The sequence below is a fragment of the Acomys russatus genome, chromosome 12 (assembly GCF_903995435.1).
Source record: "Acomys russatus chromosome 12, mAcoRus1.1, whole genome shotgun sequence".
Classification (NCBI taxonomy): Eukaryota; Metazoa; Chordata; class Mammalia; order Rodentia; family Muridae; genus Acomys; species Acomys russatus.
In genome coordinates this window covers 31,551,630-31,567,526 of record NC_067148.1, presented here as the reverse complement: position 1 = coordinate 31,567,526, position 15,897 = coordinate 31,551,630, and the positions used below count along the sequence as shown (strand labels likewise).

The 15,897-nt window shown below is 38.3% G+C and overlaps 1 protein-coding gene across 1 annotated transcript in view; it reads left to right on the top strand.

The window, feature by feature from the left end:
- The window catches only part of Spag16 (sperm associated antigen 16), an 848,530-nt gene that overhangs the window by 33,914 nt on the left and 798,719 nt on the right, over positions 1 to 15,897 (top strand). The window contains exons 5-6 of the mRNA XM_051154139.1: positions 1,220 to 1,357; positions 14,076 to 14,183. Of these exons, the coding sequence (XP_051010096.1) occupies positions 1,220 to 1,357; positions 14,076 to 14,183 (246 nt within the window). The remainder of the gene's footprint in view (positions 1 to 1,219; positions 1,358 to 14,075; positions 14,184 to 15,897) is intronic.

Sequence of the window (15,897 nt, the reverse complement as noted above, 5' to 3'; positions counted from 1 at the left end):
TGGTCATTTTTCTGCTCTGGCCTTAGATACTTTTGTAGTGTTTGCCTTCTCCATCTTACTCCAACCTTGAAACAATGGAGTATTTTATGAATCAGTCCCAGGCATTTTTCATTCTTTATGTCACTTCACTACCTGAGGTAGCCTGTTCTCACATCATGACTGCAGAGCAACATTTATGAATCGATGAAGTGCAAGTTTAAATTGCCTGCCTTGACTTTTCCCTGAATGTCTGTTGTGTATATCCAGCATTTGTCTTCACATGAATTTCTGTTAAAAACACTCTACTTTATGTGGATGGAAACAATCCCTTGGTTTTTTTTCTCCCCAGCTGCTCCTGCCTTTGTTCCCACTTTGTAAATGGCTGTCTATCACTGAGCGCTAGACCTGGGTGCCGTCATTGGGTGCCTCTCTGCTAACCCTGACGGGTGATTCTTTAATGAATCCTGCTATCGTGACCTTCATAGCAAGTCCAGAATGTTCTCTTCTTATAACCTCTGCTGTTTTTCATTGTTCAGCTTAACCTTCTGTCTTTCAGGTTGTCATGTGTTTCTTAAGAGTCACTATATTTTTCCCCTAGGCTTTCCCATGGCCTCATCCTGATTCAGAGTAAAATAACTGCCTATATGCTGGCTCCTTGCTTTGGTTCTGACATTTCTCAGTGGCTCCTTTATTCACTCTGTTGGCTTCAGTTTCCGATATTCTACAAGTACTTGTATTTTTGCTCTTCACTTGCTGCAACATGTCTATGTCTTTGGGCCTTTGTGTTTACTTTCTGTCAGCTTCAGGATACTTTTCCTTAGACCCACATGGCATCCTCATTCCTTTCCTTCACGTCTCTTCTGGAGTCTCTTGGTCACTCATGCTTGTCATGCATGGCTGGTTGTCATGCATGCATAGTTGAAACACTTGCCAGCCTTACTGCTTCATTCTCTCTGCTTCCCAGAACTTATTACCTTTTTTGCTAGACTGGAAGTTCTATAAGTATAAGGACTGAGACAATTTTGCTATGTTTGCTAGTAGTTGAATGTGTGAAACATAAATGCCCCATTGCATTTAAAAAATCTAGATTCACTGATATTTTATCTTAACAATATGTTACTATTGGTTTGACTTATAAACAGAGTATAGCAACTAATTTCTATCCAGTTCCCTAAGGCTGACATTTTGGATTACACATAAGTCATTTTAAAGTAGGAAACTTTTGTTTGATTTGTCCTAGGTATGAGCTAATACAGCAGAGAGGGGCTGACCTCGGAATGCAGCAGAGTGTTCCCAGTGTCTACAACCAGCTGATGCTTTTAGAGAATGAGAACAAAAACTTGAAGAAAGATTTGAAACACTTCAAACAGGCAGCTGAGTATGTTCACATTATGTTTTTTCTTCTTTATTGAGGCCATGTAAAATATAAAGACAGGTTAAGATGATACATGTAATGCACTATGTGAGAATTTTATTTCTGGATTGCTAAATTAATTATTATGTTCTAGTTGTAAGGTTGTGAATTAATTGAGCAGGTAACTGGCACTCCTGTCAAACACAACAAGCGATGGAGTGGAATACAGGTGTGTGTATCACATGGTGAACTTTCTTATGTGTTTGTGATTGGTGAAATTTTCTCTTGCGTAGATAAGCTAATTTTAGAAATAATAGTGAAGTTAGTAGATAAAGTGCAAGGAAGGAGGTGATATGTTCCTAGGAGCAGGATTTCCATGTTTAAAACCCCTCATGAGGAATAGTGCTAGCTGATCAGTTTTGGTGGTAACAAATGCCTCTGGCAGGACAGGCAGTACACATATAGGGCTGAGAGGAACATGGGACTTCTGAGGACCTGCTGACTAAATTTTCTGTAACTTTAAAGGTTTATCTTTAGTGAAACCTATTAAAAAATAAAGTATCCACATGCATAGTCTTACTCTCTACCCATTATCAACCACCTATTACTTACAAGTTTCATTTTCCCAGTGTGGATGCACAAGTTTTAAGTAAAAATATCAATATTGATGCTGTCATATTTACTCACTTTTTAGTAAAACTAAATAAGCTTTTATTGTCCTATTTATATTTCTATTAAAACAGATTTTATTCTCAAAACTTAAAAATAATCCCTGAAATGGGCTCCCTTGATTTGTAATGTTAATGGACACAGTAGTCTTTGGTGAATAAGTTTAGGTAACCAGCCAACCTATTTCTGACAAACAAATAAGTGGATATATTGATATGGGGAGAATGTGGTGGTCTTGTCAGACAGTGTCATGTGGAAAAATCAGTCTCTAGCTCTAGAAGAGAATTCATGCTTTATTCACTGATTATCATTAAACACATGTAAGGAGACTCTTTCTGTTAGGCACATTAACACAATAATTAGCGACTAGGACTACCTTGTGGAAGCATACTTTAAGATATTCTAAAAACATACACACTAAAGAAACATGGCTTTGTACTGCCCAGTGAAAGAAGTACTTCATATAGATTTCCTTTCTAAAAAGTAGCAGTAAATGAAGTGGTTCTGTGTTCCCTGCTCATACCATGTACACCTGTAGGAGGGCTCTGTTTTGCACATCTCATTTGTCCTATGTAGAACTTTATGTTTTACAAATATTTGTGTGATAATCCAAAAGGATATGCTGCCAGAACCATTGTTTTCTCCACTTGCTTTTGTCCTCAGAAGGACTTTCTGCTCTGCACCTTTGCTTGCTGTGACTTTGAATAGACAAGTTGGCCAATGGGAATTTGATGCAGGACATTCTTCATAGTGCTGCCTGGAACAGTTTCAGCCCTCTTCTCCTTTGAGTTATGGCTTTCATTTGCTAATTTGCTTTTGAGTAGACACAGGCATTTTAGACAACGTGTTTAACTCCAGTAATACCAAGTAATCATTGTTGATTTCCAGGGTATTTACTGAATAGTATATTAAAAACAGTAATAAAAATTATCTTAGCCTTTACTCATGCAAATTGTTATTTTAATATTAAAAGAAGCCATAATTAAAATAGGCATTAGTCAAGTGAAATGTTTCTTTGTATTTGCTAAACTGTCAGAGTGTAGTTTCACCATCAACAGTTTCTGGCTTCTGCTTGACTCTGTGACTTGGTACCATTTATAGTCTAGCAAGTGGAATAGCATACTGTTTATTTGCTTTACTCTCCCTTGCATATAAATGTGAAGCAAAGCCTTTTGTCCCTCAGAGGATGCTCAGTGCTCGATGAGTCTTCAGTGTGATGTGGTTCTGAAGCTTCTTTTGTTGAAGGAGTTCCTAGAGCCTGTTTCTACTAAAACGGTGAATGAAGTTTTGTAAAGTATTCTCCAGAAACATAATTTATATATGTTTGTTCCAAAATATAATCTTTTGCAATGTACATTTTCCATAAGACTTATGTGAAGATATTTTTCTAATGGAAATTTGTGTTAAACATGAGGTTCTCTTTATGGAATTTGATTGAATACTTACCTTTTTAGTATTAGGCTGTTTCTCTTGTTTTTGTTTTTCGAACCAGTATTTCTCTGTTATATAGTGCCCTGGCTGTTCTTAATTCTCTTTTTAGAATAGGTTGACCTCTAACTCAGAGAGATCCTTCTGCCTCTGTCTCCTGAGTGCTAGGATTAAGGGTATATACCACCACACCCAGCTTTAACCTGGTTCTTAAGGCTGGGTAAATCATAGATGTAAGCTGGTATTTAACAGGTGAGGAGAGTTAGCTTGTGGATATATCATATGGCATCCTTGATCATACAGGTAGTATTTGATAATGCATTGATTAAGGGCTAGGTGTGGCCACATGTGTACCGATAACCCTGTGTGCTTGTGGTCCTGGGGAGACAGGAGGATTTCTGGGATTTTGTGACTGCCAGTCTAGCCACTGGCTTCCATAACACAAGTACAGACCATGGTCTGTACTCACTATTAGGAGGCTAAGGTTTACAGAGAGAAGAACATTTGTTGTTTTCCTCTGGTGCCTGTGTGCACAACATGCCCAAATAACACACATAAAATAAAAGACACCCATTCTACGACTGAGGGATATTTAGGTTGTTTCCAGGTTCTGGCTATTATGAATAAGGCTGCTCTGAACATGGTTGAGCATATGTCCTTTTTGTGTGGTAGAGCATCTTCTGAGTATATTCCAAGGAGTGGAATAGCTGGGTCTTGAGGTAGACATATTTTCAGTTTTCTGAGAAAGTGCTAGACTGATTTCCAAAGTGGTTGTACATGTTTGCACTCCCACCAGCAATGAAGGAGTGTTCCTGTTTCTCCACATCCTCGCCAGCATGTGCTGGCACTTGAGTGTTTGATCTTGGCCATTCTGATGGGTGTAAGATGGAATCTCAGAGTCATTTTGATTTGCATTACTCTGATGACTAAGTATATTGAGCATTTCTTTAAGTGTTTCTCAGCAATTTGATAATCTTCTGTTGAGATTTCTCTGTTTAATTCTCAGCCATACTTCTTAGTTCGGTTATTTGGTTTGGTGGTGTTTAATTTCTTGAGCTCTTTACACTATGGAATACTACTCAGCTATTAAAAACAAGGAAATCCTGAAATTTGTGTGCAAATGGATGAAACTAGAAATGATCATACTGAGTGAGTTAACTCAGACCCAGAAAGACTCACATGGTATATACTCACTTATAATTGAACACTAGCCCCAAAGGGGTGTCCCATGAAAGTCTTCACTTACCAGGAGATTGGGATAGATGTGGGGACCTCCTATTAGGACTCTAAGTGACAGAAATATGGGAGAATAGGGAAATAGAAGGATCCGAGGGTCCTAGAAACCTACAAGAAGAACATCATGGTGGGTCAATCTGGACCCAGGGGGATTTGCTCAAACTACTACACCAACCAACCACAATATATGCAGTAAATATTGAACCTCTACTCAGATCTAGCCAAGGGGCAGAACATTCTCCATAGTTGTGTGGAAAGCAGGGACTGAGTCTGACATGAACTCTGATGCTCCATATTTGACCACTTCCCCTTGGTAGGGAGGCCTGGTGGCTCTCAGAGAAAGAATAGGAAGGCTACTAAGATGAGACTTGATAGACTGTGACCATATGGTGGAGGAGGAGGTCCCTTTCTGTCACAGACCTAGGGGAGCGGAATAGTGTGAAAGAGAGAGAGAGAGGGAGGAATGGGAGGAGACAAGGAAGGGTATAACAATTGAGATGTAATCTGAATAAATTAGTAAAAACAAACAAACAACAAATAAATAAATAAATAATAAGTAGATAAAAGACACCCTGTGGAAGGGAAATGCTGTGGTTAGTCTTCATTGGCAGCATCAGTGGATTTACAATTGTCAGAAAGACACCTTTTTGTGACTATGAGTGTTTCAAGAAAGATTTAACTGAGCAAAAAGGACCTTCATTTAAGGTGGGTAGCACCATCTGCTGGGCTGGGATCCTAGATGGAATAAAGAGAAGAAAGTGAGCACTCATCTCTGTTCTTTCTGCCATGTATACATGATGAGCTATGTCACACTGCTGTCTTCATCCATTTTCTGCCCTGACATCTACAAACTGAGTCCAAACAAACTCTTTCTTTCTTAGGTTGTATTTGTTAGGTATTTTGTTGTAGACATCAGAAAAGCCACTGTAGAACATTGGTACAGAGAGAGGAGCCATAGCTGTGATAAACCTGACTCTGTGATGGTTGGGACTTTGGAACTAGTTTGTAAGAGGAATGTGAAGGACTTTGGATCTGTGGCCCAAAGAAGGCCTAGATCATGTTAAGCAGAGGTCAGTGAGCAATTCTGTTGGAAACTTGAAATACCAGAATGCTGCAAGAAATACAGATAGCAGAGCAAAGTTCACAAGTCTTTAGACGGCAAGTCTATCAGGAACTTGCTAGGTCCATTCATTTTACAGGGCAGCGAATAATCGGATTGCATTATGTCTGAATCACAGGATCTTTGGAGACTGGATTCTAAAGTAATAGACTGGTTTGTTAGGTGGAAGACATCTCAAGACAGTATAGCATTGGGGCTGTGTTAGTTACAGCTGACTGCTTTTATTGTGGACTATAGTGCAAGTAACAGTGACAATGGTACATAGTAGTTTAGTGAGAAAAGTGTTGTGAGTTTAAAGTTGAAGGCAAAGTGAGCATCCTAGTTGTACGACACTTCAGTGTTGTGATACAAAATTCATGCTTGAGAACTATGTAATTTAGTTATAATAAAATTTCAATATTTTAAATAAGCCTGTGATATTCCATTGTGTGGTATTTATATCTACGTTCTTCCCTGGTAACTATCACAGCATCTGTAATAAAGAGGGTTATTCTTATCAAAGAGAAATCTGGTCTGCACAGGGACAAAAAGAATGGTGCCCTGAAGGCAAGATGTCATTTGCTCAGTTCCATCTTGTGAAAATAGAAATTCATTTGAAAGGAGAGATCCTTAGCTGCTAACAGGGTTCCTTGCTTCAAAATGGCAAGCAAAGAAAAATGTTTCTCTAAGTTAATCCTTGAAGGCATAAAAAGATCATTGTGAAGAAGGATCCAAGCTACATTTTGAGTTGGCATCAGAACTGGCATAGACACATCATCCTCGTGGCCTTAGTTTTAAAGCATGACATACACAAAAGGAAGGTAGTCATAAAGACTTTCGTGAAGGTTTCAGAAAGTCTCTGAGTTCATGCAGTGTGTGGCACAGGTATGTTTCCTCCAAGGAAGCTTTGATGGGCTAGAATGTGATGCTGGAAAGGTGAATCCTATGTTTCAATGAATACCCTGGGATGATGAAGTGCTAAAACTGTTCAGTACCCATCAAAAATGCTTCAGGCATAGAGCAGACTTGACCCAAATGAGAAGTTGTGCTGTAGGTGGCAGTGCTAGTATCTACAGAGGACCACGGAAGCCCAGGTGACTTCACTGAGAGTCCCAGATGCCAGATATGGGATTGCAGTGTTTGGTGTTTTACCTGTTAGGCTTTATTCTTGCTTTGATCTGGCTTTTCCTTTCTTTCTGTTATTCTCTCGTGGCATAGGAGTGTCTATTGTGTGCTGTTGTACCGTGGAAGTCTGTAACTTGATTTTACATGGGCTTACAGTTAATAGATTGTCTTGAGTCTCAGAAAAGAGTTTTGAGTTTGTATTTTGAATAGCATTGAGATGGCTATAAATTGTGGGGAAACTTAGAGATGTACTAAATCAATTTGCATTTATATGATGAAAGTAAGAGTTTAGGACCAGAGATAGAATGTTACAATTTAAAGTGACAAGTTCTGCTGTTATTCTGAATAACGGGTGCTATTGTGGTGCCTGCCCTTCATTGTCGACTTTATTGAACTTAGAATCACAATGAAATCGCACATCTGAGTATGTCTATAATAACATCCCCAAAAGTGTTTCATGGAAGAGGAAAGATCCTGCCTGAGTTTGGGTAGCAGTGTCCCATGTGTTAAGATTCTGGGCTGAATAAAAAAGGAGAAAATGTGTTAAGCTTTTCATCTTTCTCTGTTTATTCAGAGACAATGTGGACAGCTTGCTCTCACTTCCCTGCTGTGATAGGTTGTACTTTCAAAAATGTGAACGTTTCTTAAGTTGCTTTTTGCATTTTCTATCATAGCAATGACAAAAAGAATTAACACAAAGGGAAATACTTGCAAGTTATACAATTGAAAAGGTACTACTATCCATTATATTATATAAATATATATTGCTCATGTTTTAATAATAACAATAACACATAATATGTATTATATATTTCGTATAAATCATTAATAAGCAAAAACTGTTATCAAGTAAAATAAATAATAACCTGATCTAAAAATGGCCAGTGAGTCTACTAAGGATCTCCTGAAAGGAGAAAAATAAATGGCAACAGGTGTGCGAAAAAATGTTCAATGCCAAAAAAATAAAATGCAAAATTAAAACCAAACCAGAAATTACTTAGCATTTTTCAAGATGGCCATTATAAAAAATAAAAACAAAACCAGAGATATCGAGTAGAGGCTGGGATGTGGAATTGGAATCTTGTACACTGTTGTTGGGAAATACAAAATGAGGTAACTACACTGGAAAACAACATACAAGACCATCAGAACATTAAGACAGAACCACCTACATACAGTATAGTGATTTCTGAAAGAACTAAAAACCAGGATCCCAAAGAAAAGTTAACATTCCTATTTTCACTATTAATAAGAGCTAAGATAAGGAAATAATCTAAATGCCCATTGACATATTATTTGTTAAAATTTTCATATATTGTACAATAAGATACTACTCCAACTTTCAGAACCTGTAGTGGTAACCATTACACTGCTGAATGAAGGAAATTCTGCAATGTATGGCAATGCAAATCAACTTTGAGGACAGTATACTAAGTGAAAGGATCCCATTGCACACAAACAGTGCATTTCACTAACAGGAATATGTGACAGTCAAAATCAACATAGTTGAAAATTGTGTACTATTAGAAAGTTAAGAGGCTGGACTTGGGTCTAGTGAGATGGTTCACTTGGTGAAGTGCTTGCTGTGCAATCATAATGACTGGAATTTGAACCCATAGCATGTGTAAAAGGGCAGGCAAGCGGCTGTGTCTACACCAGATTTTAGCACCAGGGAGATAGCAATAGTGGAAACCTGGGCTCACTCATCTGCCAATATAAAGGAATCAGCAGGTCAGGTTCAGGAAGACACCCTGTGCAAAAAAGTTGGAGAGTGATTGAGGATGATAACCAGCTTTGACTTCTGATGTGCAAACACACACACACACGTGCGCGCGTGCATGTGCACAACTACACATGTTCCTTTCTTTTGTACAGAATCTTAGGAGTGGAATTTCTTTCTTTTTTTTCAGTATTTTGAATTTTTCTTTATCAAAACCACAGATATTATTTTTTATTAACTTATTCAGATTACATCTCAATTGTTATACCCTTGCTTGTCTCCTCCCATTCCTCCCTCTCTCTCTCTTACATACTATTCCCCTCCCCTAGGTCTGTGACAGAAGGGGACCTCCTCCCCCACCACATGGTCACAGTCTATCAAGTCGCACCTTGGTAGCCTTCCTATCCTTTCTCTGAGTGCCACCAGGTCTCCCTACCAAGGGGAAGTGGTCAAATATGGGGCACCAGAGTTCATGTCAGAGTCAGTCCCTGCTCTCCACACAACTGTGGAGAATGTGCTGTCCCTTGGCTAGATCTGAGTAGAGGTTCAATATTTACTGCATACATTGTCCTTGGTTGGTGCCATAGTTTGAGCAGAGCCCCTGGGTCTGATGTTCTTCCTGTAGGAGTGGCATTTCTCGGTCAATGATGGATGTTGTACATTACAAGGAACGACAGCTCACTCTCCAACACTAAATGTAGCAGTGTGTGAGCATTCTAGCTGCTTCCCAGCCCCCAACGCAGTACTGGTAGTCTTTTCTACTTTAGCCTAAAATTATTTATTTATTTATTTATTTATTTATTTATTAATTTATTTATTATGTTATATGGAGTTTATTAAATGAGCATGGGTGGGGGAGATGGAAAGGGGGAAGGAGTACTCCAGAGAGAGAGAAAAGTAGGAGAGAGAAAGTAAAGAGGAGGTAGAAGGAGAGAAAGAGTGGAGAGAGAGGGAGAGAGAGAAAAGAGAGAGAAGAGAGAAAGAGGGGGGGCGGCGGGCAGCGAAACACGCCAGTGCACACAGGAGCCACATGGCGGTCTGCACGCCCCCTTGGCAGGTAAGCAGTGACATCACAGGTCGGCAGACTGAAGCAGAATACTAACATTCCTACGTTTTCCTATATTTTAAAAAATGAGGAACATTGGATTGTTTTTATATAAGGTAAGTTACAGAGTTTATTAAATGAGCATGGGGCAAGGGAGAGGGAAAGGGTGGAAGGGGTATCCCAGAGAGAGAAATGGGAGAGAAAAAGTAAAAATTATTTATTTTTAATTTATTCACTTTACATCTACATTTACTTGTTGCCCCTCCCTCATCTCCTGGCTCCTCCCTCCCTCCCTTTCTCCCCTAGTCCTCAGAAAAGGGGAGCCCTTGTCCAGTTCCAGTCACCTACCATCTGACCCCAGCCTGTCAAGTCTCATCTGGACTGCCTGCATCCTTTTCCTCTGTAGCCTGGCAAGGCCGCCCCCACCAGGGGGAAGTGATCAATGAATGGGCCAATGGAGACTGCAGAGACTGACGCACCAACCAAGGACCATGCATGGAGAGGAACTAGAGGCCCTGCTCATATGTAGTTGATAGGCCGCTCAGTCTCCATGTGGGTCCCACATTATGGGGACCTCTGAGATGGACTCTGGGTCAGTTTTGATTACATTGGCCTTTTAGTGAGTTGGTAGCAGTGTCTTGTGTTTGTGATAGGTGATTTCCTAAGGATAGGTAATAACAAATAGTATTTTGTTCTTATTGTCCCTTTGATATTTTTGGTATTGGCATTGCCGTTTTTGTGTAGGTTGTTTATCTTTTTACTGAATTTTATACATTTTTTATTTGAGATACAAACACTTTGAATATTATGAGTATTTCCCCTCAGGCTGTGGCTCTACATTTGACTTTATTACTATTATCTTCTAGAGAGTTATTACTTAAAAATTATGTGTATATCTGTGTGTCTGTGGTATTTGTACCTTTGTTCTTTCCTCAAATATGTTGGTTATTTCTAGATTCTTTGTCTTTTCATAAAATTTGCAATTAATTTTCTAATTTTCATAGAAAAACCACAGGTGAGATCATGACTGAAGACTTGAAGATACATCTAGTTTGCGGCATTTCTGTGTGTATATGTCTACATGCGTCACCTGCAGGGAAGGGTCAATGTCTTGATAACGCCGAGTCCTCTCTTTGCATGGCACTCTATCATTACTTATGTACTTCTGTTTACTTAATACTGAATATTTATGAAAGACCTTGTAAACTTTTTACATTGAGTTAACATCTGTGGGCTTCATAAAGGATGGGTCTCCTGGTCATCATGTCCCAGGGCCTGTCCTTGTGCCTTAGACACAGTTGGTGCTCGTATGGTTGAGCTGCCATACTTAGGTTGCTGTTGGCTGTTAATACTTTTTAGACTTGTTAATGGACGGTTCTTGTCTTCATAACACTTTTGGGAGTAGGCTTTGTTTTTTTTTTTCATGGTAGGAATTTAAGTCACTTTTGCCAAGCTATGTTTAGAGAATTGCTTTTTTTTTTTTTTTCTGAATCTTTTTACACTAAGGAAATATAACTCATGCCAGAAAGGGTGAATAAAGACCCCCACATATGTGAGGGAAAATAATGATGAGAACTCAACTTACAGATGACAGAGAAATGCTGTTCTAAAAGTAACAGAACACTTTATTACCGTCTACCAGAAAGTACAGGCCTAAAGAAAGTTAAACTTAAATGCCAATTAATATGGAGGGGAAAATCCAGGTGCTTTCTTAAGGGGTTCTGAATTTGAGTACAAAAATCATTTCTGTAAAAGGTCAAAGATTGTCTGGCTTTGAGAAGACCCATTTAATTTAATGACTTTCAGAAACAAACACTGTGGAAATAAAGATAATAATGAAGCCCATAACATTTCATGCTTTAGTGTTTAGGTAATTGCTTGTTAAATTAAGAAGGTATTTTTTTTGGACATGGCTATACCTCTTCCTTTTGCAGTTAAAAATAAAATGAAGTTTTCCTTCAATCTGTCTGAATTCCATTTGGCTGTTCAACAGTTATTCCAATATTAATTTTTGTGGGTCAGTATAATTCATTTATCAGCAACTAAGGATAATGAAATACTTGGTAATTATCTAATTATTGTTATCAGTGAGAAAAATATGTGGCAAGGATGGCCTGCTTTGGTTGGTGCAAGTAAACAAATAATTCTGTGCTTTCTCTTGCTGAATTATGGTAATGAAGTAACTCAATAACTTCATTACTAAATAGCCATCCCAAAATAATTGCTTAAATTTATTGGTAAAATTATTTTACCGGGACTCTGCACTTAAAAATGATTTTAAGACTGTGATACTAAATCATATTCATGCTGCACTGAAAAATTGAATTTCATTGTAAGCTAAGACTGCACAGATCTCAGTTTATGTAGTTGAAATATATATGGGTAGGTGTTGGTGTCCTAAATGGGGAGGCTTGATAATTGTTGCATCATTTTATTAAGACAAGGTATTAATGAATATTCCCTATGAAACAAGCTTAAATAGATAGTTTCACTGAATAACTCCTCATTGAACTTGAAAGGGAATCTCAGTGTTTGCTGTATGTGTTAATAAACGTTTTTTCCCTTTTAGCACAAAGATGTACTAATGTGATGAGAAGATATGATGAATTTAAAATATTAATTGTTCACATGAATATTTTATCCTATTTTTATTCCAACTTCTATTTCCTTTTATTTAGCAGACTGGCAGCAGAAAGGTCATAATAAGAGAAGCATCAGCATGAAATGAATGTAAATTGTTTTACCAAGTAGACTTCATTTGTGCAAACAGAGAGCAAGTCCCTGAAAACCAATTTAATGGTCAGAAAACCTTTAAAGTCTAACACTTCAGTCAATTCCTTGCTCTCTTTCCTGGGATGAGCCCAGATAGCTTTCTAAATGTGGATTGAAAAGCGAGGTGAGGTAATGCTTCACACTTGTGATTCTGGGTAGGGAACTTTGCAGGATTTAGTTTTCAGATAATTTTTCAAACTATTGAGATTCTACATTTCAAATATGAGAAATAAAGTATATATTTATGTAATTCATTTACTAACTAAAACAAGACAGCCTCGATGGTCTGTTTAAAAATACCTTCATGAAAGTATAAATTTTAAAAAGGTTTATTTATTTATTTATTTATGGTCTATTTGCACCAGCACGTCACGTGACTCTGCTTCCTGACTGGTGCCCCTCACTCGTGACGCTCCCACGTCCCTGCTGTGGTCACTGTGACTTCTAATTGTGAGACAAAATAAATCCCCTTTCTTTAAACTGCCCTGCCATAGCAATGAGGAAAATAGCAAATAGATATGGCTTCTTGGGTTTTACTGTTTTTTTTCCTGTAGCTAATGTCACACGTTTGTGCACATTTGGATAAAAGCTATAAAACTTAATACTTAATATTGTCATGTGATGTGACCTCAGACGAGTTTCAAGTCTGAACATACCAAGGAGTTGGCATGAATGTGAGGCTGAGGGTTGGATGGAAGATGGTCACTGTTAGCCTCGTGTTTATCAGACTTCGCTTACTTATGTGTGATGAAGACTCAAAATTTCTTAGAAAAGAAAGAAAATACAACAAGAATGGAAAGATAATGGGAAAGAAGAGACAGTATTTTTATCAATGTCTCTTTGACCACACACCACCGATACTTTGATTTTATGGACAGAAATCCCACTGATAAATATGTGTTCCACCAGGAGCGTGGAGACCTAAACTTGTCCCACAAACTTCCTTGGCAGCGACCAGACACAAGGTCACAGTTTGACACAGCTTGGTGCTGAGGCATCTCTGTCAATCTCAGTTCTGCAGTATTTGTGACACATAAAAGCAGATTCCGTCCCTTCTGATCCTAATGTAGCATATCCAGCCTCCACAGCAGTTCATTTGATATATGTTCATACATCTTCAAGGACGCAGCTTGTTGTTAGCTGCCCAACGTGGAGAGAGAGCTGTGTTTTATTCCTTATATATCATCCGCTAATGCTCTACATAGAATGCCAATAAACAGAATTTGCTTTCTTGCTCTAGTCAAAGGTTTGTACACCTATCCAGTGTAAGAATATTTCCTTGTTGACTGAATCTCTAGTATGTTCATATTTTTAATAGTTAACTTTTTATTTGTTGAAATTCCATATATGTGATCAGTTTCTCACAAGGATACACACACACACACACACACACACACACATCTATACACACATTTGCATATATTCTGATACTCCTTGGTACATATTTCTCAATAGGCTTTGTTCTTTCATAATGGTGTAGAGTAAGACCCCATAAGAGCAATGCTGGGTGTTCAGTGAGAACCCAGCACCTTCTGTGCTATCTCTGTGCTATTGCTGGCTCACTCACTGTTTGAAGTGAACACTAAGGACTTTTATTGGGAAGAAAGTAGCAGTGGTTTTCAAAATTGGTGCTGTTGGTGTTTTTCAGGAAGGCCAGAGAAGAGCTGCTGAAAACTCAGAAGGAGCGGAATTTCCATCGCATGCACCATAAGCGCGTAGTGCAGGAGAAGAACCGGCTCATCACCGACCTCAAAGGGTGAGGCGCTCATGTGCGCCAAAGTGAGGTCTGCCTAGAGCAGGACTGTTTAGTTTTTATTATTTTTCTTTTTTTTACATATACATTTATATTATTATACATATAAACAGTAAACTACCTATAGCAAGAAGAACAACAAAACAGTCATGAGTTATATAAATGTTACATCCATAGTGTTTTGACTATTTGTATTTGGCAAGTTGAAGAAAACATCTTTCCTATCTTGGTGTATCTAAAATTCTGACTGTAAATCAATATCTATCATATTTCATCTCTTTTAACTTAAAATATCTATCTAGACCTAAAAAAATCCTAACCCCTAAACAACTAAGCGTAATTGTAAAACTAAATTACCTGGTCTTCACCCCCATCAGCCACTTGAGAAGGAATAAAATTAATTATCTTAGTATACAAGAATTGCAGGTTAGTAGCTTCCCAAATGAGGAAATGACAGAGACAGTTTGCTGCCTGAACAGTCACCCAAAACTATTATGCTGGAGCATCATCCTCAGCCTTCTGGCCCAATATATTTGAAAGACGTATTTGTGAGGCAGGAACTATTGAGGACTTGTTTACTCTGTCCTGGCAGAGTTTGGCCATTAACTGTGCCTACATCTATGGTTGCCCATTTTTAGGCAGAATTCTGTCTGTGCCAGAAATGAGGACATTTTGTCCAGTGTCTGGTTTCTCACATTTGAAGCCATCTCCATAAGAAGGTTCACTTATGCTCATCATCTTCTCTGAGGTAGGCTGGGTGTAGCCATGAGTTACCCTGTTTTATTGTCAAAGAATCTTTAAATTAATGTAAAGATCTTTAAATGCCATATTCTGTATGTCTTTGAGGTTTTTGAAGACCTTCTCTATTTTACCTTATCTATAGAATCATATGGGTTATACCTCTGATATATATTCTTGTGATAAAAATAGACTAGTAATTGACATGACCATGATTTGATCAGCATGACTGTTTAAATAAAGTTGTCCATTAAGTCTATGTGCTAGGAAGTTTAGGCCCCTGAATTGAAGGAATATTCATTCTGTTGGAGTGTGTGATTGAGAAGTTAAACACAAATACAAAGAAATGTCAGTCAGGACACAGTCTTGGTGAGTGGTATAATAGAAGGGCCTCAGGAGTGTGCCGCCAGTGAGCTGACTTCTGAAGGTGAGTAACGTGCTCAGGCTGCCACTGGGAGACAGAGTTCTAGGAGCAGCAGCACCAAGTGATGTAGGAGCACAGAATATTCACCAGAAGAACCATGGAGGACAAAGAACAGCACTGCACTGGGATAGAAGGCATAGCCCAAGTTAGCTTCAATTTATGACTGCCCTTTTAGAAGCTGTTTTGGAGGCATTATTCAGGCTTATGTTTCCCCCTTCATTAGTTCTCCTCCTTCAGTTCTTTTTCTGTAAAGCAAGAAATCAGTTTTATTTCCCTTAAATAAAGTGACCTTCTGCTTGCTTTAAGAGAATGTAAACCATTATGTGTGGACAAGGATATTACAAATACATGATATCCAATAGAAAGACTAGGTGTTTATGGTTAAATATATGCCTCATACATGTTAAATGTGTAACTAAAATGGGCACACTGAACTAGTTACTTTTATCAGTGCTATTACATAACACCAGTCAAGAAGGAATTTGGGGATGGTAAGGTTTATTGCAGTTTATAGATAGAGGGATGTGTGGCATCATGGCAGGGCAGGTGTGAGAA